The sequence below is a fragment of the Pogonomyrmex barbatus genome, unplaced genomic scaffold, assembly GCF_055798465.1.
Source record: "Pogonomyrmex barbatus isolate J1 unplaced genomic scaffold, ASM5579846v1 scaffold6, whole genome shotgun sequence".
NCBI lineage: Eukaryota > Metazoa > Arthropoda > Insecta > Hymenoptera > Formicidae > Pogonomyrmex > Pogonomyrmex barbatus.
Window position 1 is genome coordinate 7304231 of NW_028297160.1, and position 25994 is coordinate 7330224.

The 25994-nt window shown below is 31.3% G+C and overlaps 1 protein-coding gene across 3 annotated transcripts in view; it reads left to right on the plus strand.

Annotated features, from left to right (window-relative positions):
• Positions 1-25994, plus strand: part of LOC105422857 (protein abrupt) — a 96186-nt gene that overhangs the window by 2958 nt on the left and 67234 nt on the right. Inside the window, exons 2-4 of one of the 3 annotated variants that reach the window (XM_089082469.1) lie at positions 22453-22546; positions 22613-22798; positions 25293-25988. In XM_089082469.1, the coding sequence (XP_088938595.1) occupies positions 25779-25988 (210 nt within the window). In that variant the 5' untranslated portion in view covers positions 22453-22546; positions 22613-22798; positions 25293-25778. The other 2 variants (XM_089082470.1, XM_089082471.1) reach the window with 2 other exon arrangements.

The window sequence follows — 25994 nt, forward strand, 5'->3', positions numbered from 1 at the left end:
AAAAATAAATATAAATTAAAGTGTTATTTAATTATTTAAAGATATTTTGAATAAATTAAAAATATTTAATGACTTTATGCATACTAACATGAAATATCATATCTCCATAAAATTATTAAAATAAATCAACAATATTATCTTAATGTTAAAAAAATTTTTAATTAATTTCTTTTAAGATATCTTAAATTTAAATTCAAATTACTTGCAAAATAAGTTAAAAAAACTAACTAAAGATGTTTTTTTTCTTTAACGCAAAAATAAATATAAAATATATTAAAAGGAAGATAATTATAGATAGAGAAAATAGATAGATAGAGAAAATCTAATATAATCTAAACTAGTTTTATTAAAACGTAAAATAATTATTATCATCATTACTAATAAGAAATTAAAATTCTTAGATATAATATAGCTAGGAATGAAATTTGAAATTTCTTACTTTTATATAGATACCTATCATCAAAGTTTGAGCAATACTACTTGCAATATTTAATATATATTTTTAAGATATGAAGATAAACTTATTATATAATTTATATCATATATTGAACAATTTTGTGCATTAATAAAAAATGGTTATGCTGAACTAGCACAGCTTTTTTGAATATTTACTTTTTTTACTTTTTAAATATACCAAATTTATTGATCAGTTCTGAAATTAAGAAAATGATATAATCGCATGAACATTTTACATAATTTGTTGTATGTAAAGTGTGTATGTATGTTGGATTTATTTAAGAATAAAATGTATAAAACAATATGCTATTTTGCAAAATCAACATGAATAATATTATGACTCTGGAAAGTCGCGTACAGAGAATATGAGTAATTCAATAAGGACAATTGTAATGTTACATTGCTTTGCACAATTTGCTACCGCCTAACAGAAAAATGTCGGAAACTAGAAAGTTATTTATGGCGCGTAATTTATACGATCTTTTAAACTATTTCTTATTGTTGTTTATTATTCAACTTTTGAGTACTGCAAATAAATACTGCAAGAATATGCTAAATTTTGATAGAATCAGATTTAAAAATCAGATTTAAATCTTTTTTTATATACTTTATATGTTTTAATATATTTGGCACAAAAATGTATTAATTTAATGGAAATTATTAAACTTGTAGCAATTTATTAGTTAGCAAAATGCAATTGATTCTAGAAAAACATAAGTTTAAAAACATAATTGTAATATATTGCAAATTTTCTACATTACAATGTATATAAACGTATTTCTTGATATTATAAAATTTTATCTTTATTTATATTATGTACTTTTATCGTTACTATAAATATTTGTAACAAATTATTATGCAATATTATGCAACATTATTTATTAATAAAGAAATAACATAAAAAGTTTAAAAATAAATACGACGAATATGTTTATGCATTGTAATTGTTGTTTTATTAGGAATGTTTGTATTTTATGTATTTGTTTAGAGATAATACATTTGTGAATGATATAAATCATTTTTTTAATATAAAAACATCTACTAACTAAAATTATTGAATTTATTTTCACAGTCATAAATACATATAAAATATATTTGACGTATTTTTATTTTGAGACTTGTAAACGCGCTATTTGTGCATCTAAATATCGAATATAATTTACAATAAATATTGATATCGAAATATTTTTCATACGAAATTAATTGGTAATGATTTTTATTTCTCAAGTTTGTGAAGCTCCAACAAGACTCTTTAGTAATTAACATCCGTGTTTGTTAATTGCTTCATTGCTTTGTAACAGTATTGGCTGCTTTTACTTGTTGCAATTACCGAGGCGGCTTTCTTTGCTCCTGCATTTGTTTGAGATAACTACAGTGTATGAAATCATAGAACGGAACTTTTCAGACATCGTGTACGGTTGCGACATAATAGGCACGCATATTCGTCGTATTGCGTGCGACGCGTGTGATCAATAAATCGGCCTGTGCAACACGAACACGACGAGAGGTGTATATGTACACACGCGCGCGCGCGCGCGCACGCACGCACGCACGCACGCACGCACGCACGCACGCACGCACACACACACACACACACACACACACACACACACACACACACACACACACACACACACACACACACACACACACACACACACACATATACACACACACTTAGGTATACACATGGAATACTCATGTAGAAATCTAAATCGTGGTCTAACGGAGACTCTTTCATACACTGTCTGATGTGATGCGTCATGTATCACATATTTCCGACATCTTGATTTTTATATTATGACGAAAAACTAACAAAAAGAAAACGACATAATCAAATTTTTTAAAGCAAGTTTTTAAAAACCAAATAATTATCAATGGGAATAAATTATTTTGTTAAATATTAATACGACAGTCATAACACACATATACATCAAAACAACGAATATATAAAAAAACTACATCAATTATGTGGATATTACTTAATTTATATCAAAGAAAAATAATTATTAGTTTATAATACGTGAATTTACTGATTCGAATGAAAAGATAAGAAGGATATGTATCTTAGAAAAATATAATAATTTAATATAAACGTACATTTTTTCTAGACAATTACGAAATTAATAACGAGGGATGAAGCAATGTACGAGTTTTATTTAAAATCTTATTCACCCTCCCATCTCATTCATCTGCTGTCATTCAATGTAATTAATTACTTACCTTTCTGTGTCGGCATGTCAGTCAAAATATACTAGAATTTCGCATCAGAATGACAGTTGTTATCAATCACAAATTTAACAGGCACAGATGATCGATATGGCATTCGAAAATTTTGAGAATTTATAGATTCGCTATTTCGCGCGTAATCTTTAGACACACACGTGGCATTTTAATTGATATATAAGCAGCCTTTTACGGTATGCTCGGTGAATACGATTTCCACATTCAATTTACGAGAATTGCATTATGACATTTACATTTCAGAATACGTGTTTCCGTACATCGACGAACAGCTGCAGTTCAGCTGTATCGCTATTATTACTCATGATAATAATAGTAGACTATACTCGCTCCGTACGCAAATTGCGTGCGCAAACAAAACAAGGTTTTCTAGAATTGGGTTGTACTCCTTTTATAACTTATATTATAATATACTCGTTACACAGGGCTTGTCAAATTGTTCGTTATACGATGCTGCGTTATTCCTATTTCGTGCATTATATGCGCAAGATATGATAATCCTTGTCATTGTTACCTGATATTATCCAAAAGAATTTCACATACGATATTCAATAATTGTGATCGAGCTTAATACATTATTCAATCCTGATAATTTAATGCGTATTGTAATGAAACATTGTCATTATTTTCAGTCATTTGCGTAACAGTTACGCCATTCTTTACACGTGCAGTTGGGTCAATTGCGAGGGTTAAAGTCTTACATTCTTCTAAGTTATATGTATAGCAACATTTGCAATCATATTTACATTCCGTATTCATATACCAAATTACTGATCTACAATGCGGGAAGCTTTGATAGTATACGAAACCGGTCGCGCGAGTTACGCGGATTTATAAATACGACACCTCGGACAAATGTGTACGGTCCCTTCTCTCTCTCCCCTCCCCCCCCTCTCTCTCTCTCTCTCTCTCTCTCTCTCTCTCTCTCTCTCTGTTCCCCTCTTTCTTTTTCTCTTTTCCCCTCTGCTACAACGTCGTCGATTAATCCGTTCGGAATGAAATCCGTGGGAGTAAGCAGGATTTCTAAGCGTAATAACGAGAAATGCAGCATCATTGAACAGCATCATAGACACATGAGAGCTCCACGTTGGAGAGCGCCGCGTTCACTTTCTCCTCGTCTCTATCATTCCACGGGCTTCCCGTCGTGTTTTTGATAAATTCGATACGCGGCTTCCTGGGCACAAAAGAGAAAAGGAAGAGAAGAAAGAAAGAGAGAGTGGTAAAGAGAGAAAGAGAATGAGAGAGAAAATCGCGGCCCATCCGACGCGTAATTAATGTACGCACGTGCATTATCCGGTAATGTATGCGCGCATATCGGGAGGGTCAAATGGATCGACCCGAGTTTCATAGCGACGTTGCTCTTGCATTTATGCCCGAGCTCGTTCGAAAAAAATAAACATTTTTCCGAATGTGCGATCAACCGTCATATCTATTATAACACGCGTCGCATCGTTTATTTTTTTATTTATTTATTCCCGTTTTGTCCCGTAATGTTTCTGTTAATTTTTTTATTAACACAACGCAAGTTTGCGTTGATCACCAGGTACGTTTTATGTTACGAACGTTTTAAAGAGGATATTCCGTAGAGCGAGAGTTACAACGATGAACGCACACGTTTCGGAGGATATGTTGTTCTCTCGTAATTGTGAAGGTTTGAACAACGAAGTTGACTTCGTTGCTTTAATTTCAGTTTGTTTACACTGTCAGTTTTAATATTTAACAGCGTATCGAGAGTACATCAATTACAAACTCACGCGAGTATTATTGTGTCGACGATATTGTAGCGACTTTAATATTTCACATTTTTATTCAAGTAGAAAAAATACTTTTTTACTTTACACCTACTTGACGCAAATTCTTTTACAGTTTTTATTATTATACTTTAAAGAAATAATGAAAATCATCATTGTGATGCTAGTTAAGAAAGTTAAGATCCCTCGTTCCGCGTCTTCGCACATGGCGGCCTATGGTTATTTGATCGATACGAACCCTCGGCTCTAAGCTTTTCACGGTGTGCATGGCCACCCTTTTATTAATGACTGACTCACACGCGTCGCGATAAGCTGATAGTCACGACTGAACGTTCATTATGTATAAGAGTCGGAATAATCATTCTTTGAGATTGCGCTCGCACGAGCGTATATATCTATGAGTACACAACGGAAGCAAAATTCAGAAGCAATTTTGGAAAGATAAAAATACGATAACATCCTTGCTTGAAAAATAAATGCTATTTAGCTGCTTATTTACCATGAAATATTTATTGCATGAAAATTTAAGAATATTTACATGATTAATTGGCACGACGATAACTGAATTGTTACAATTATAATTTTAATAAGTAATATTAATTGCAAAATAATGTTTTAATAGCAATTTTTTAATAAATTATAATGAGGATTAACATTACAGTTTATTTGCTCTCAAAAATGTCCTTTTTTTTTTTAAATCGATATTTCAGCGGAGCATTTATTTTTCAAACATGTAATATAAACTGTGAATGTGTCACATTTTGATATCATGCAATTATACACAAAGAGAATATATTTTTTTACTACATATAAACACGATATCAATATCGGACTTACATCATAATATATCGCGTGCAAATTTGTGTCTGCGTCGTGACATTCATGTAAATTTAAAAGTGAGTTCCAAAGACGCCTACATTGACGAGGGTTAACTCAGTCAATTTGTAATCCTATCGCTATTCGCCGGAGTACGTCAATAAGAAACGAGAGCGGCCGACGATTTGAGGCGCGTGTATTCGTTACGTCGTGCGTTGCCTTATCTTCAGATTATCGACGCACGTACATACGGAATTTAATCTCATTGTTATCAAAAGTGCGGTCAGAAAATGAAGAACGAACTATCCGTAAGCATAAGAATCAGGTCTTTGATTGAACTGCTTTCTTTTCGAAATTTTTTTAATTTATAAAAGTTTAATATGCACTTTTTAATGTTTGTATTTTTACATTTACTAACCGTGTCTTAAACGAGGACAACTTTTCATCATTAGAAATATCACTTGATATTTAAATGATAGATTTTTTTAAATTATTTAAATTTAATTTCCGTTTAGATATAAATATAAATATTTTAATTAATAAGTTTAATTGTTCAAATGTAATGTGTTGTTTTTCCAAATGTCACATGACGGAAGCGACGAATTTAGTTACTCTAAACTCTACGAGTTTGTATTGCTTCTGATAAGATATCGATTTTATCATTTGCACGATTCAATTAAGCCGCGAATGTAATTTAGCAACTTCCTTGTTTGGACTTTATTTAACAACAGTGAAAGATAATCGTAATATTTATTGTATGTATCCATTTATTATTGGCATGTAATATAGAAATTGAAATTTATTTTGAAAAAGTTGCACACATTGGACATCAAATTAACATAAATGTTGCATCGCGCTGATTACTCATTTTATATAATTATTAATTATCCCTATTGATAATCTTTCAGTTCAGGCTAATTAAATATTATTATTTTGCGCGTCGAATGATAAAAGAACGAATTACGGTACATCAATTTAGATAAGGCGTCATGTACCTCGTCGCTCTAATAATAATTTATTATTTGGAATCTCCTGTAACGTTATCGGCTAATAAAGATTTTGATGAAATCATATCGATTTATTAATTTAACTTGTTTCCAACATTCGTTCACTGTATAAATTATTCAAGCGTCCAATTTAATTTGCCCGATTAATACGGCAAATCATCTCGCCAAAATGTTGCATGACGCCAATCAATCGCGTCATTGTAACGCAAATTATGGCCGGTCTAAACAAGATAATTAAGATAAGAGGAGGCGCACGTGATGGGGAACGTCGCGGCGCGTTACATGACACCTAGCGTCGGCAAAAACACTGCAAATTAACCGAATTATGGAAGCGACGCGTTTGCTAATGATTTATGCGCGACAATGCGCCGGTAATTGCCACCGTGCGCGAACACGCGGTCTCTGTATGTGTGTCCAGCGATTAATTAATGAATCGACGGGCACGAGATTGCGGCCGCGAGATGATGTACATACATTCGTCACGGTCCGATGGTGGAAATGAGATGGGAAGGGTAGGGAATAGGAGGGAATAGGTGGAAGAGGAGGGCAATTGTCGGTGGGCAAACTTTGTCGGTGATATATGCCGAGCCGCGTTGTTGAGGGACTGCCGGATATCGAACTATAATCTGGTGTAAGTGGTGGAAGGGACGTGATAGCGTTGCGTGATTTGCAGCGGCAGGCATTATTTGAATGATTTAATTTCAATCATTGAATTAGCAAATGCCAATATTGTTTATAGTCGCGAGATAAATCGATAGACCCATATTGAGATTGCAACGCGCGAACCAATGCTGAAATTAGGATTTCATAATTAGGATTTCGTGTCAATTTTCACATTTTCTTTGTGCTGCGTAATAGCATTTATTACAAACAATGCTAACGCAAAATACGAAAAATTTAGAGATTATGTACCCGGCAGCTTTAATATTATATTATTATTGGTATTATTATGTTATTGTATTATCATATAATTAAACTGAAATTTCTCTAGTTATAATCAATCTATAGATCATCTCCATTTTTATCTTTCCCTTAACACAATTCATTTGGCTTAATCGATATTCTCTTCTTCAAAGATTTGTATTGAATTTCTTATTGGATATTCTTTCTCATAAGACAACACCTTATTTTAGATGTTTTTCATTTTCATTGGACATTCATTCATTTTATGGGAAGGTACCTCTTTAAATTGAACTCCTCCATTGCTATTTTAAACTTGAAAACCTGAAACCTGTTCCTCAGGTAAACGTAAAATCAACTATTATTGATTTTTATTATGACTAATTTATTTTGTATTAGATATAAAAGCGCAAAATATTTATAACATCAATTTTAATAGCCAAATATTTCAATTGAAATGTTATTAAAAATATTATTTAATTTAATTATTCTTTAACCTTTTTTTAAACTTTGGACGCTTTATTGTTTCTTAATTTTTATTTATTATTATAATAGATTCTTTACCGTGTACTTTCAAAAAAATATGTATGTATATTTATAAAAGTAATAAAATTATTTGTTTATTAATGTATTTTTACAAAAATCATAAAAATACGAATATATTATATTTTATTATTTAAATATATGTAATATATTTAAATTTAAAAATGACAAGTTTATTAATTTTCTCAATTTAATATACAAATATTAACAATTTAAAGCTCTTTATTTGTACAAAAAAATTTTCTGTTAAAAAGCCCGTGACATTTGGATTAATACTGTATGCAGGAACAATTTATTTTATAAATTAAATTTAGATTTTAAACAGTTAATATTTCATTTGAACTTTGTATTGTCATAGTATATTCATTATATTCGCCGTCATATTTCTTTAAAAAATCGAAGCTATCTAGATTTTTACTCGTTTGGATCTCACGTTAATTTCGCTAGTTCGCCTCTCATTTTCTAGCACGGCTTTCTCGAACATTAGGGCGGGCAGCCGCAATGAGACAAGGAGATATATATCTTACAGGCTGAACTTTTAGAGGCGTAGCGTATGTAGTACCTGGTATACATATAATACACACATGCACTGGTTGAGATTCTAAGTTGGTACCTGCTTCAAACTAAAAGGGATCTGAAGGAAATGCGGCAGCTGGCCCGATAATTGCGCCGGCAATATTATTAATGGTCCCAAGATTTGCTTCACAAGACCCAGGTATACGTGAGTATACTTTTATACGCTTTTAAGCTGGGACCATGTAATGGTGAGCACAATGCTGCTATTCTCAATGCCGGATGCGTTTGCTGACTTAGCAGTTAATTCTGTGATGCTGCTGCGCGTGCGATGAAATTGAATTTTTCATATTTAGTTAACAATTTATAACATAACACTATCTTATATTGTTATTTGTTGGAAATATTGTTCCGGTATGTGACCAGATAAATTCAGAATTTGCATTCCTTGGATATTTTCTTTAAAATAAGTCAATTATTCAAATGGAATTGAAGCCGGAAAAGCTTTAATATATTTAAAATGTTTCTTGAATTTTAGGCTTCTTTGCGTTTTTAAATAAATTTTTGCGGCAAGGTTTTCCGAAATTACTCTGTACTGTAAAAAAAAAAAGGTAAATATTTTTTTCTCCTTACAATGAATTTTTGAGCATAACAAATTATGGTTAACCCTTGGGACAATTCAATTGAAACTCAACTATTGAAACCGATACGGTTCTATTCAAAAGGTTCAAATTTAAATAGAACTATTCAAATTTAAAGAATAAATATTTCTACGTTGTTATTTAAATCAAATTCAATTTATTTTGATTTATACTATTAAATTTTATATTACTATTTTCTGTATATTATTAATAAAAATTTGCAATTAATAATTTTTTTACTTGATTATAAAATTATTCTATGAAAATAAGCATATCTTCTTTTACAATAATAATGTATACGCAAAAATATATATCTAAGAAAAGTTTTACCAATTTTGCAAAACTTTGTGGTATTACAAAACAAAAAATTTAAAAAATGAATAAGTAACCTTTTAGCAAATTTGACTCTCCAAGAGAAATTGCTATCTTATTCCGCGGTACAGTCTGTGCAAATTCTAACGTTCTGAAAATTTACCCCACGAAAGCAAGATGAATTTCCTTGTCGGAGGGGTCGTGAAAAGAAGTGGCTGCCAGGATGTTTATTTTCGGCACAAACGAAATGCTTACCCTATAGCAGTACGTATGCCTTCGTTACTGTGCTCTGGAGAAGTATTACAATTCATTTCAAAAGTTACCAATGGTGCAACGTATTTTACTACAATTATATTTGCAAAGATATAATTGAATTAATTTTATTTAATCTTTTAATTAGATTATTTATAATATATTTCTTTTTTAGCAGCATTAATATATTAGCAGCATTAATATATTATTATCGTCATTTCAATTGTTTATCTATTTGCTATATATATATATATATATATATATATATATATATATATATGAAATAAATCTTTATTTATTCAATTTATTTAAAAGCGATAAAATTATTACATTATATATAATGATATATTATTATTATTATAATTCTTATAGAAAAATGTTTTAAAAATTTATTAATAAGATTATTGTAACACTAATATTTACATTATGACATCAGAATATTTTTATAAAGAATTATGGCATAATAAAATAGGAATAACTTACGATAAAAATTTGTTAATTATATGTCCTTATAATAAGATTTAAAAAGTCATTAAAATTATAATGAAATGTGAGATAGATTAATATTATATTTTATATATTTTTAATGTTTTTGATAACATTTTTCTACGATATCATATTACAATACTTTTAATCGCATTTACTTAAAATGATAAATAATTCATGCCAGTAAACACTACACTGTAACGGGAGAAAGATTCAAATACATATTTATAATCATATAAAAACAATTTTAATTAACAATCATTTAAAATTTTCTTAAACAAAATTTGCGTTAATGATTATTAATAATCTTTATAACAGATAATAAATTTATAAATCTTTTCTCTTTATGTTTCCGTTTTAAAGACAAAGAGTTAGATATTAGATTCAATAATATATTTCTTAAATTTTAGTAAAAATTCATCTCGACATTGTTATGCGACACTGATGATTATTCGTGGAGAGTCCTGTAGGTTTCCCTTGTAATACGAGTACGTCCTGCTTTTCCTCTCTCGACGTTTCACATTTTTCGTTTGTATCTTTCGTACACTACTCTCTCAAATGTATACACATGCATACTCATACTCATTGGCGGATGCAGTACATGAAAGGGCGTTCGTAATATGAGCCTCGTTATAGGATTTCCCGGACGCGGACATGTGCGTCTCTGTAAAGTGCACTCGCTGCGCATCCACCGTATGAAAATTCGTTTTCACTTTCGATACACCACGAAACCGATAAATTCCACATCATTACGAACGCGCAGTTTTTTTATACGACCGCATAAAAATCACACATACATCGAGATGTATTACATAATTGTAACTGCGGAGTGATAGATATTTGTTAAGTAATTGTACAAATACTTATCGATAAATATAAGATTAAAAAGAAAAAGTGTAAGCGCAGCTTTTTATAACTTTTAGATTCTGTTATACTTCTACTAGTCTCTACTAGATTTTGTTTTATCATGAGCCATGTTTCTAAAAATTATTTTTATTATTTTGTTTTATAATGGCTTTGTTAAAAATTATAAAATTTTGCTGTCGTAAAATGTTAATCTTACATCTTATGAACGGTACGTCAACATTATAAAACTGATGATTCATTGCCATTATATTATACGAAATGTACATTTGCTCCATGACCGTGAGAGCGATATGTTCCTGAAGTCTTTTGACATCCCCTGGTATTCCGCATCCTTCTCTTGTGCTCGCCACACGCGTTTTTAACTATTGTACTGTGTGTTCTTTACTTCGCACCTGCATCATCGAGGGTCGTACATGATATAACGGCGCAGTTTATGTAACGTAATAACATTATATATCGAGGAAAAACTGTCGACACGTCGAATCACGCCAATTAATATCCGGTGCTACTCGATGTGTAATAAACGATTTGTACTCTTTGCCGATAGTATGCGCTGAAGCCATCATGTGTAAAAAGCATTGACGCTTAAGTGAATGCAAATGACGATGTGCATATCACGATACACGTGCCGTCCTCGGAATGAGGTAATTTCGATTTCCTTTATTATGCAATTACTACTTCGCATTAACTTCCGCTCGTTTTCTCGTCGTACAGGTAACTTGTCACGCTCGTTTTTTCGAAGCAGTAATATAGTCCAGATCGAATTGTTGAATAATACATTCGATCACATATCGCGCGTTTTATACCAGTATTATATATAGAACATTAATATTAATATTAATTAAATTTGTAACAAAGAGCAAATCTCTCATCTGCTTTCATCTTTAAATTAATTGTACGTAATACACGAGACATGTTCAATGGCAATTACATTTTGACCTCAGTTCACAGTTTGATTAAAAATTTTTATCCTTTTTTTCAAATAAAAAAACTTAATCAGAGTTCATATCTCATTTAAAGGCTTAAATTTTCCATTTACTCGAGATCTCGTCCAAGGTTGCTCAATCACATTCGAGGAGAGAGCAACGAGAATGTCAGGAATGGAGACAGTGGCGCGTACTATCGATGAATCTACGTGCGATTCTAATTGCCTCACAATACTACTCTCCTCGAGTGGGCAGCCGACGAAAGCCAACGAGGAGGAGTAGTAGGTTTCCCTCGGGAGAGACGAGGGAAGAGAGGCGACTAGTGCCACACCTCGAATTCGCGGCATACCTGCCGCGATACATACTCAATCTCCACTTGTCTTGATCTATTCCGGATATATCAGAATCCCGCTTATGCACGCGAGTAATTGCGTGTGAATGCATGTGCGTGTATAAGTGGACATTCGACTGGAATTTCAGAGATCAAACGCGATTTTCTTGCCGCCGCTGTCGCAAGTAAGAAAAATACAGCTCTAAGTTTGCATAGTATTTGAAATTAAGATCTTTTGAAATTAAGATAGATAGTATCGTTTGAATTTTTTTCGTTTATTTGTTAGGACGAAAATTTAAACTCTTAATTATATATGAATAAATGAGTTTTATAAATATTATGGACAATATATTCTATTTCAACCGGTTCTTTCTATGTACACAATATATTTAATGAATTTATATATTTGACAAAATTTTTACCAAATCTCACTGTCTCATTAAAATTGTTCATCGATCATAATATTTAACCGCCGAAATTAGTCAACTCACTTTGAAACTATCATAAGCGTAATAAATTTTATTCGGCAAGTAAATAAAAAATTCTTTGAAGACAAACACGTTCATGATTATTATGTCGTGATCATCGATCTTATCAATTTCTTCATCTTAAATATTGAAATTTTATATTAATTGTAAGTTTTCTGATAGACATATTTATTTTACCTAAAAAACATGTTTTTAATTTCTATTTTCATGTTATTTATTTATTTTTTTTTTTATTACATACACACAGTGACTATTTCATTTTGAGAAATTTTTTCTTATTATATCTTACGAATAATTTCATTATTAAATGAATAAATATTAAAATGTAGACAAATTGTTTTTTGCGAGATATGTTATTTTACAAATCACTCATGTCGTAATTCGTGCGATCGTACATCGTGGACGCGAGAACCTTTTCTCGCCAAATACGCGTCGATTCTCGCAAATAAAACGCGCAGCGGGAATAACGGATGTCGAACACGGATTATCGGCGACGGCGGGTGGTGACAACGAATTAAAGCGTACAGCTACCATCGGCTTACAGCATAGTAAATACACGGTAAATACGATGACACGTAGTAAATGCGAAATGCGCGTGGCCGCGTGTAAACACGCATCCGTTGATAAATTACTCGTCTCGACGCGATCGCGGTAACACGCGTAATCGATCTTAATTCAGATCTGTCATGCTTCTGTTCCCCTCCCCCTTTTTCTCCCGCATTGGATCCCGCTCTTTCGCAAATCTCTCCATTTTTAAGATAAAAATTGCAGCATTCTGCAGCAGACTGGTTGATAACGCGTCCCACATTGCACAAAACGAGCCGGCGAGATAAGAGTCGGTCTTGTGTTATTTACGCTCGTGATGTGTGCGAGTCAATGCGCTACGTCATAATGTTCCTCCGTTTCGTCACGCCGATGCTTACGATCCAAGCGGAATATGCGGATTTGAGATGAAGAGCTAAGCTAAAATGCCACAACAATTAACTTCTATCGAGATAAGTGACATTTTCTGTGAATGATGTGTCTTTTAAGTATCAACTGCTTTTTTTACCATTTAGCATTAGCGTTTTCGTTTAAACCTGTTTGATTCCGCACGCAGATCCGTACACGGCCACTTTTTATTATTTCTTGTTTTTGCATTTGTGATCTTGCGTTACATATGCACAATCTTGATAAGAGTTTAATGCGCATAAAATAAAACAGTTTATTTTAAACGTGATTATTAACTATGCCTTTAGTCCGAGATCATAGGTAAACGTATCGAGTAAGAGCTAAAGTTAATATTTCAAGTGTGATGCCGTATTTGATAATGTTCGTCACGTCAAGGTTCGTCGTCTACGTGGAATATTTAACATGTCCCTGCATTTACCTCGCTTGCGCTCGAGGTGCAGTTTATGCGTCGTTCTATTATCTCTGTACTTATTTAAGCTAAGTGTAAAGAATCGGTGACGATTACTTACAGAATCAGGCGCGCGGGCACGCGCGATTCCTAATAAATATGTTAGCTTTTATTATAGATAAAATATTAACAATTATTTCAAAAATTTCTAATCTGATAAGTGTGCATACTAATTAGAGAACTCTAATTAGAAATAATTTAATTTCCAGCGCATTAAGATTCATGCGCCGGAATCGTTTGATCTTCCACTGATAGCTGTTAATAGCAGATTATTTCATTTAATAGCAGAACATTTCATTTCTTTTCCGAAAGCAATATCACATATCGCGTAACGAATTTCTCGACAATGCCACTTCCGGCCACGTGACTTACCTTCGTCGAGTATCAAACGGTGAATCGGCTGATCCATCGGGATCTCATTGGCATCCTCATTACTAAACGTCTCCTAATTGGCTGATACGAGATCCACATCCGATCCGCGGAGCGAGAACGCACGAAGTTATTAAAGGGTCGTCAACCTGGCGTTTATGTTCCTGTGCGATCAGGAAACGCACGCCGCCGCGTGTGCGTGAACCGGTGTACGCGGGCGCGCATAAAATAAATTAATACCGTGTATATATGCGCCCTTACGCATGGAGACGTCTTAACGATCTGGCTTATCGTGCAGTATGTGAACTTGGAATTTTCTTCCCAAACGAAATTACAGTGTACGATATATATTGTGATCTTTAGATAAAATTGTTATTTTAATATATACTAATATATGCTAATATATCGTAGCCTTCACTTTTATTTTAGTTTTTTATTTTCGGCTGTGCGAGACAATACATGTATCAATTTAATTTAACTTTTTTTTTTTTAAACATATAAATTTGATATGTTTAATTAAGTTGCTCAGTATATTATATTTTGTGAGTTATAGATATTGGCTTATATTTTTTTAATCATGCATCGCTTAATATTATGGATATTGAATTTATTAAAGAATTTAATCGCTTAATATCATTACATCCTTTAATCGAGGAATAACATTATTTAAAGTTTTAACTTTTCTACGTTTTATAATTTAAGAAATATAATATCTCTCGACACACATTTTCTAAGTAAACATCTTTTAAAAAAACTTTGCAAATATCTTATGGAAATTGCATGCACTAAAAAAAAAATCATTAAATTTTTAATATTTTCTAAAGACTAATTTGCCTAGGGAGATTTTTCTAGAGAGATGCATTTATTGGAATCCGTGTCCTATGAAATTCTATGAAATATTAAAACAGATTCTACTAAGAGATTATTTCCGTAAGATTCTTTGTGAAATCCCTTTTTTAATGTCTTTTATTTTGTAAAAAGTGTTTTGTTTTCTTCTTTACATTTTCATGTATAAATCAACTTGTGCTATGAATTTCTTAGGATAATTGCTATTTCTTCGTCGATATTCAATCAGCGCGCATCTGTATATGAAAGCCTCCAATTAAATCCGGGATGCTATTATCTGCCGAAATTACCACACACTTATGTATCTCGATCGTTACACAGATACACGGCTGCGTTCATTCCAGTGCAACTATGCTGTGCGTACGTATGCTGAGAAGGTGAAAGTCATCTGGCCACTGGCACCGTCTACGGTAATAATGACGAAGTTGTTATTGTTGTTCGTAATGATGACGTTGGTGTGATAGTTGACTCATTATTATGTTATCTGAGCGATCGTCATTCAATTATTAGCCCGGCGGCCCATCTCACTAACGTAATCATGCTTTGATAAATAAAATGGATAACTATTGCGTTGCATAAAATTCAACATATGTAAATTATTCGCACGCGCGCTTAATTCATAAAGTATGGTAACTGAAAAGTGGAGAACAAGCTTTGTTTATCTGCAACATCATTCATTGAAAATTACCGTTTGTCCTTTTAGAGTTCGCTATTGTGGGTTTTTCACTACTCAAATGATTGGATAGCTACCGAAACGATAATATCGCTTTTGGACTCGAGCTTTTTGGAACGAAACTCGGGCGAAACGCGGGCGAGATTGAGGATCCGCAGATCCGCAGATCCGCATTCGAGGTCCCGCTTCTTCCCGCGGGGTAGGCGTGAAACGATACCCAATGAGGCACGATCATACGACCTCATCAGGGCCGACAATCATCGGTTTTTAGAAAAAAAAGTGTTCACATCTCTTTGTTTTTCCAAACGGGACAAGAATATTTAGGTCCATACGTGTCGCTCACGAATCGAGCAGCTCGCCAACGGTATCAACAAAAAAATGTCTACACTATTAAAATGTGAAATAATCATCGATTCATGAAAACTTGCTAATATTGTATGAAATTCATCTTCCTGAGGATCAATATTTTTATATTGATTTAGAAAATTTATTTATATTATAATGCAAAATGAAATAAATATCGCATACTACAAGAATAGGATAGGAATTTAGGATAGGTAAAAATATAAGGACGTTTTTAGATAATAATATTTTTAGAAAAACTAAGAGTATTATGCTTTAAATAGTATAAAAAATGATAAATCAAGATATATTAAAGAAATTATAACATTTCTTTTATATACATAGAATATGAAAGAACGCAAATATTTGTTTAATCCTCCGACAAGAATCACAATCTTGAAAACAAATTAATCTGTCCAATCTATTTGTCTATTTGTTTTTCTGCTGCCATTGTCAGTCGAATTGCGAAAATAAATTATTCCCGAAAAGCGTGAGAGAAACGACGACGATCGTTAAGGGTGATAAATAATGTATGAGGAATTAAATTGCAAATGACTTTCTCGCGGCGCTCATTCGTCGATTTCGTTACTTCTTACCCGATGGATCAGCCGATTTTCGCCTGGCAACCGGTAAATCGCAGAAAAATTCCGCAAGGAGAATCGTAGCATTGTCGTTGCAAGCATATTCGCTCGTACGTGCGCGCAAAAAGCGGCTGCGTTAATGACGGCTACCCGGGCTTTGCTACTGGGTTCATCGATCATTCCTAACGACATATGCAGATCGGATGCTTTTTTTGCGCGTATAGAATATTTCTTTGTGTACGCAACGTCGTACACAATGATATGCAAAGCGCCGTTGGTTGGGCAGAAAAAGTGGATGAGTACCCGAGGTCTCCGACTTTCCGGTTAAAGATAATAAATTCACCGTAATTGATTCTAAGCAGCGTTAGTAGTCAAGCGTTCAATGCGATGCATTATTTGACTATGTTATAATACTTGATACGTACAATTTTTTAAATTTTGACAAAACACGAAAAAGCATACGCAATGCGCTACTTAACTCATTTATCAATTTTTTCTTCGTTTTAAAAATGTATAAAATATTTTGCCATTTTATTTATTTTACAATTTGTTTTTATTAAATTAATCTATTTATTTATTATTTTATACAATCTCTTGTATAAATAACCCAATCTTTTTGTAACAACTTTATTATGACTTCTATATGATTATATAATGTCTATATTATACTCGTACATATAATAATAGTTTAGTTGTTGATATAACAAATATAGATTTTCTTATTTATGTACTATTCATCTTTAAATAAAAAGCTTCAATAACATTTACCTGAAGATCAAATATATTAAAAAAAATTAAGAGAAAGAAAAAAAATTAAAGAAAATATTGAAACATTCTCTTATTGTGAGAAATCATGGAAATCATGAAAATAAATGAATAGATATAATGAAGTTATTTATATATCAATTTGACTTGACTCAATGAAGAACGTACATACGTCATTTTGTTATACTTTATTGTATATAAGCTGGTGAGAAGTTTGCTTTATCCAATAAATTTTTTAATAAAATTTTGAAAATTTCTGCATACAATTTCTCATAATATTAAATTTTCTTTGTATTTTTTTCTTTTTTATTTATTCTTCCCTCTATTTTATTTTATTTCGTACCACATATTTAATTTAGTATTTACTTTATAGTTCATTGTGATTAATTTTGCATGATAGCTTTCTATTCTTTTTTTTTTTATTCTTTTGTTTTCATCTCTTGAAGAAAAAGTGTCACCCTACAATACATTAAGATAAATACAAACCTACGAATGCAAACACACATATGATACACGTACGAAAAAAATACACATAGAAAATAAAATTACACGACTGAAAGCACGTTTCGAAATTAAACGTAACTTGAAACACATGATTTGTATTTTCCATCAATTGGCAGACATTGGAATTATATTTGTGCTTCGCTTATATTTGCCATGCTGAGAACAATTTGAGTGCCGATCGATCAGTTGAAATGTATTCCCGGACGGTGTTGGTTCATTCATACGATACAATGGAATGCCTGCAGCACGCGTACACACGCTGTCGCGCGTGGCACGCTCTGTTTTACGTTCTCGTAGTTGCGATTTTACATTCACAAGCCGATAAACACCTGGACGAAAAAACACACAAACCAAATAGCGAGAAAGTACTTTACTTAATCACTGGGGTATAAGTAATTCTCAAGAAAATTACATTCCCTTTCCTTAAACAATAATAACGATTTTATAATTACGCGTGAATTTTAATTAAAATATTTCATGTTTGCGTACACAACTTCGAAAATTAAGTTTTAATTTTGTCAGGTTTAAATTGAAAATGCAAACTTTTAATTATGTCAAATTTAAGTGGAAATGAAATTTTTACAAATATATTTTTAATAAAACTAAGACGATGTTAATTATGAGAGAGAAAATTAATTATAATAATTAGAATACCAAGAGAAAGAGGGAGCTAATTTATTCTTCGCGTCGCAGTAAAAACGTTTAAAAATTATATAATCCTGATTTTTAAATTCGATTAGAACGGTATATGCAGTCAAGCCAATTAATTTCGAGAAATCGAATTCTTTGGTACTTAATTGACAGCTATTGTTTCCTTTCTGATTCTGACATACGACTACGTCAAATCGAACATATGATCGACGATGCAAGGATAAATGTTGGCGATATCAGCAATTGCGTTTACGATTAGCGTGCCTGTCAGACTTTGGTACACTCTGCTGTGAAGAGATGCAAATCGTTGGTCGGATGAAATGCACATTCGGTCGTAGAAGGAAAGATAGATAAGGCGCGTTCCACAGGCTGTAACGCTTTCTAGCTACATGTTTGCGAAACCAGTCATTACATCAGTTTCATAATATGTGATTGCTTACGGGCATACTTTTGATATGTTTAATATATTATTGTTTCAGCCGCGAGGCGTAATATCGTTTAGCCATTACACCTTGCGGCTATAAATATAATCGTTTGTATCAACATTCTTTTACCTTGTATTCAATACAAGGTTAAATATAATATTCTTTTATTTGTCCTCCAGATTTAAATTTTAATTTCATATTAATGGAAAATTAATTCAGCCATATATTTTCTGTGTTTTATAAACCTCCGATAAAACACATACATATAATGACATTAAATTTGTTTTTCAGAAGTAGTTAATATAGCTTTGTTATAACTACTTGTTAACGTTATGCAAATCGACTAATTATAAGTTAGAATATGACTTCAACTATATATTCATGCTTGATGTAAGAACCGTGAATAATGTAAGTATGTACGTAATAATATATGATATATAAGCAATTTGTATTAATTGCCTCTCAATGTATTTTTCGCAGAACTTTGCAATCAATATTGAAATTTTTTTTGCAGCATCGACCGACATGTATAAATATCGATTATCGATTATATATTTCTACGTTTTGTTTTGGAGAGATTTTCAATCGGCTGTCGAGCACTTTCGAAGTCATCAAAGCAGTTCTGCAATGCTGTAATTTCTGAGATTTCTGCGCTTTTAATTCCCAACGTCGTAATTGTATTACGTACATAGTCGCGGCTTTTTTTCAGACTACTCATATGTTACTTCGCGATATCTCAGACCGCTTGTTTATAAAGCGTTACCATATATACGGAAATGCGAAACAATGCGGCCGCTATCAGCGAGATCGAGCTATTTTCGTAATTCAAGCGGCGAAGGCGATCATACATTGTACGTGCAAACACGATCAAGCTTTACATTTCTCTGATAACCTCCGATAAGCGCAACATCATGGAGTTTATTTTTAATGGAAAACTAAATTGGTGAAACGTAAATCATTCGAGAGGAAGAGATCGCGAAACCTTGTGAATCTTGCTGTGAATGGTATATAAATTTTATGTTTATCTCTGACTTATGAATGAAGTGCCACCCGTGTAAAGTGTTGCATTAAGATTTTATGCCTCTCGATAGTAATAGATTTTTCGGTTTGTAACTACATCGCAAAATGTAGTAGTGAATAACTCGAATCAATAACTGCAACCAATAACTCTGAATTAGTTTAAATGAAACAAAGATTTTAGTAACAGTTATGGAAAATTTTTATTCATGCATATCTGCTTTATACTGTAATATATTTTAATTGACGATTTCCAGAGTATTATTACTTTTATCTTCTTCCTTTTTTCTTTCTTTCCAAACTAGAGTTGTTATTATTTTTGTAAGCTTTATAGGTTTTTTCTTTCTCTTTTTATCTATCTTCTTCAATGAAAATCTTTAATCTTTTACTAAAAAATTTTTCATCATTCAAATCTTAACGTTAATAACAACAATGTAATATTTTTAAATAAAATCAATTTTGTTTGTTATATTTATTTATTTGATATATAAAATTTATTTAATAATATTTTTTATGTAATCTGTAACACATGCGTACATTGTGTATACATATGTTACAAATATAAAGAATATCAGATTATTATTATTATTGCTATGTAATATTTATTACATTGTTATTGTTAAGTGCTTATCAATTTTTCAGTTTATTTTCATATATTATATTATATATCGCTATATTGCTTACACATACGTATTAAATAAATTTAGTCGACGAATGCAAATATTTTATGAGACTAGTAAGTTGATTAAGACGTGAAGTTTTGTTTATTTAACACATTGATTATCTGAAAAAAAATTATTATCAAAGCAATATAATATATACATATATAAACATATGAGTTTATAAAAGTAAAAATTATATTTGAATCTATGTTTATTGGTAATGCATAAGACTAAGAAGTGCAAAAAGGATCAAGAGAACGAACTGGACAGACATTGCGTTTGCATTTATAGTAATCAATATATAGTGAAAAGAAACGTTTACCACCGATCGTAAAAGCTGAATGATTTACAATTAGAGGGGTTTGCAAATTAAAAATTGTACGATTCTTCCGTGTATGACGCAAGTGAATACCGTCTCGTCGTCTGGTAATTATGATCGTAATGCGCGTATACACTTAGTTCGTGCTTCATTAGAAAATGTCTTTTTCTTTCTACATGCAATTAATGCGTGCTCAATGTATATATAGTCTTGGTAATTCTCTGATTCATCAACATTAAATTTGAAATTTTTTGTTACATTAAATTTAAACTTTACTATGATATCATTTTGAAAAATTCATGAAACATTTTCTATTATAATGAATATTGCAAATGTTTTGCCAAAGTATTTTTAACTACATAGAAGTTAAATTACATGAGAAATATAAGCTGACAGTTATGATGAGTTAAAAATTTAATATCTCGTAGTAAATATACCAAGCATCGTACTAAATATTTTCAATCAATCGACCAGTATTCAACATTTAACGAGTCCCACAGATCTATTCAGACGGAAATTTTTGAATTGTTTATTTATTCCATAACAGTTTATTTGATTAAACCTAGGCCTTTCCCCACTCGTACCGTTATCGGCAATATATTACTGAGAAAAACGCATAACGCGTGTGCATCCGACCTCACATTAAGTGTCGCGATGTTAGTAAAAGTTTTGAAAAATCAAAAGTCCCGCGGGATATCTCAGCTGGGTGAAAACACATGGATAAAACGGTCGTAAAATGATACTTACAAGATTCCGTTGCAAAGTATTTTTACCGGTTGATATCGGAATAAACCGATTGATATCGGTATGTGATATGTTATTCTACAAATGAGGCTAAAAAATAGATATCATAAACACTCTTTTCAATTATTCTTTTCTGATTTTTCTAGTGACAAACTCGATTATAATCATTGTGACCGAAACCGAAATGTATATATTGAGACATACATTTCTGTCAGGAATTTGATGTTAAATATTATACAGCACAAACTTTTCCTTCGATTGTCGCTTTTTCTCAACATTATCGATTTTCGAATGACACTTTATTAATAATTTAAACAGAGAAAAGAGAGGGAATCCTAAACGATATTTATCACCATTGAGGCACTATTTCCTCATTCGTACACAAAAATAGATGAATAAAGAAAGTTCTTTATCGTACTTTCCATTCATTTCATTATTAATACTTAATAATAAAAAGTAATGATTCCTAATCAGAATATAAATCAGATAAGCGTTTTTTATCATTCAAGTCAAATAGAAATCCAAAATTTAATTATTCAGAAATCATAACATACATCTTATCATCATTTTCTGAAATCAAATTCAAATTATCTAATTTGCGTTAATTGTATGTCTATTACAGGGAAGAAAAGCGTATGGCCTGAAAATAGAAGACGAAAACAAAAAAAGAGAAAGAAATGAATACCAAGAACTGAAGAAGAGCCGGAAAAGGAATGGTAAGCGAGAACAGCAAGATAAAACAAAGTATCCCTGTTATTAGAATCAAACGTAAAAGATCGAAGGAGATCCTTTGTAGGCTCATTTTTCGGCAGTAAATGTCGGACTGACGCGTCGACCGCGACGCAGAAGGGCAGAAGGTGCAAGCACTTCGGTATGCGCGAAAAAGTGATATACACTGACGTCTCCGAGGAAGAGTTGGATATTAAGAGGGAGAGAGAAAAAAAGAGAAAATTCATTTCTCTTGTGGGGTAAGCACTCAAAATATATACTATTAAACACGTAAATTAAAATATAAGATAATAATCATTATTAAATAATATCATTTAGAAATGAAACGATATTATTAGGATAAATTATTAGAAATGAAATAGAAAGAAAAAGTAAATATATGAAAAAAAAGAGAGAAATATTCTTAAAGATATGACACTAATGGATATATCATATGATAAAATATGATTCAGATTTTCTACAACGTCTTTCACAAATTGGAAATTATTAAACAATTAACATTATTTTGTATTTTGTTAACAGTTTACAAACCAGAAATCGGGATAACGTAATGCAAATAGTTCCTCGAGAAATTTACGAATACGGAATAAGCGAAAAATTAAATAATCAAAATAAAGAAAAGAGTAGCCAATTACTTTAATATCGGGGAACTATTCAGCAGATACTATTCTCGTACTACAACATCTGATACTATTTGATACTGTCAAACTAAAGAAGAAATATCCAAGAAGTTCAATGTAGGAAATCTATGAGGTATTATTTTATTATTATCTATCTTTATTAACATTTTTCATAACATTGACAAAAGAAAAATTGTAATTTTTATTATATTCTAGAGTCAATAATTGATTTTAATATGCGCATTGCCGAAGATCAAATATGTGTTTTTATCTATACAATATATGTTGATAAAATTAACCGATATTAATATGTATGAAGTATTAGAATATTTAAACACTTTAATTTGAAATTTCAATTTCAGAAATTTTTATTTTAGCAAAAAGTATAAACATAAAAATAATCTAATTATTCGATTGAAATATGTTAATCAGTTTTTTATATATCCTATTTTTTAAATAAGTCTTTTGTAAAAAATTTCTAATTTCAGAATATTATATCGATTGAGAAAGATATAAAATAAAAAAACGGTCCAAACGGATTATTAAATTAAGTTGTTTCATTATTAAAAAACGCACTTTTATCTTGCGTGGACAGCCATTTACATTCAATTATTGATTTTATAATTTTCTCAAATCTTAAATAACAGAAGTTTCATTTAATTTTGCTTTTTATTTTTAAATATATTTTATTCCTTTGTGGAGAAAAGTTGTTATATTATTAGTTATCATATATATATATATATATATATATATATATATATATATATATCAACCAATATATATATATATATATATATATATATATATATATAATTGGTTGAAATTTGTATATTTATATGTTGTTGTAAATTGTTAAGTGTGTTAAGTGAATTTTATAACATAATAAAATTATAATTTTATGAACTTTATCATGTATTTTTTTGCTTAAATTATTTATAAGTCATAATAAATATTCTTTATATATTAAATTAACTTTTTTAATTATAACTTTATAAATTAAATTAACTTAATTAGCTTTTTTTAATTATTATAAACTTCACGACAGAATGAGCATAATATCAAATGGGTTATTATTTTTATTGAAATTTTCGTGGCTTTTATGATTTTAGCATAAACAACATATAGGAGTTGCTACAAAAGGTTAACGAAATAACATAAAAATATTCTACATCGGACGATTGCGCATGTTAAGGTCGATTGAACAATTCCATTAGCGGCGAGTTTTACATTGGCAAGATAATACCTAATTTGTTCATTACGAATGGCGCATTAAAATTTAAATTTTAATCGTCTCCAATGAGTCCAGTATTAAAAATGTAACGCGTAATGCGTTCGTTACGAATTACATATTTAAATTTTCATGGACAATTGGTCAGTCAGTAGCCATTAAAAATGTAATCTTTGATTCCCGGGAACTATATAAAAATTTCATCAACCTATATACATGAATTATCAATAATATCGCAACATGTAAATTAAAATAAACCAGTCTACTTAATTGCCATCTTGAATATTTTTTTTATATTAACACATTTCTAAAGGACATTTATTGATAATCTATATTTATTTATATTCAAGCAAAAAAAAAGATAGTTTAATTATATACAGATTGTAAATATAAAAAAATTGTATAATAATAATTTGTATAAAAAAGTAATACAAAGTAAATAGATAAATTTTATGTATCTATTATCGAAATTTTAATAAAGTTGTTCATAATTAGATATGTTCTAAAACATATCGATAGTATGTAAAAATCTATCATTCACATAATAATTACGTATTTTTAATACTGTTAGAATACGTTTAATATATTAAAAGAGTAAAGGAAAAAGAGCTAAAGAGCTTTTCTAAATACTTAATTGGTAATAATTAAAAAAAAATGGTTAAAATATTTATGAAGTAATTATTGATTGAATTATTGACATTACACATTACATGAAAGAAAAATATCACTGATACATTTTCAATTTTCGCATATTGATATAAGACTCGTGATTTGTCGAAGGTAGAATAGAACGTCGATCGAAGAAGATCCTATTTGTTTACTTTGTATTATTCGCATACGTAGGCGTTATTTGTTTTTTTGTAACTAACAGCAGATTGCCAACAGGACTTTCAGAAACAGTAGAGGACGCCAACCGCGAATCACCAAAATAAGCAATAGCGCTCGCGCCAAGTACATATAGCGACACAATCATTTTGTGGTCTCAGTCCGACGTTTTACCGCGCGCTTCCAGGTGCCACCTCTATCATGACACCAATACTATGAAATTCTTCAACGTGGTGTACGCGAAGTTTCCCCTATACCTACTTTTATTTGGACGCTTAGCTTTCATTTGTTGGCTTTCACTTTTGACAACGCTATTGCGTAAAAGTTTTGTGACTTGAAGCATCGAACAATTGCACTACGATCTGGTCACTCGCCCGGTATCGTGATCTTAGCGTAAATTCGTGTGCGACCGAAGAATCGAAGACGTTTACAGAATAAAGAACGGAAGCTAAGAGACTCAGAAGGTGAAGTGGTGTCCGAGGGTGGAAGTATCGAGGAGTGAGCACGATAGCACCTCGTGTAGTGAGTCTCAAGGGGACGGACGCCATGGCGGCTTCTTCGTCCTCATCGACGGGTGGAGAGCAGCAATACTCGCTAAGGTGGAACGACTTTCAATCGAGCATTCTCAGTTCCGTGCGCCAATTGAGAGATGTAGAGGACTTTGTTGATGTCACGCTTGCCTGCGACAGCTGCAGCTTCACCGCACACAAAATTGTTCTTTCGGCATGCAGTCCATACTTCCGAAATCTGCTCAAGGTCAGT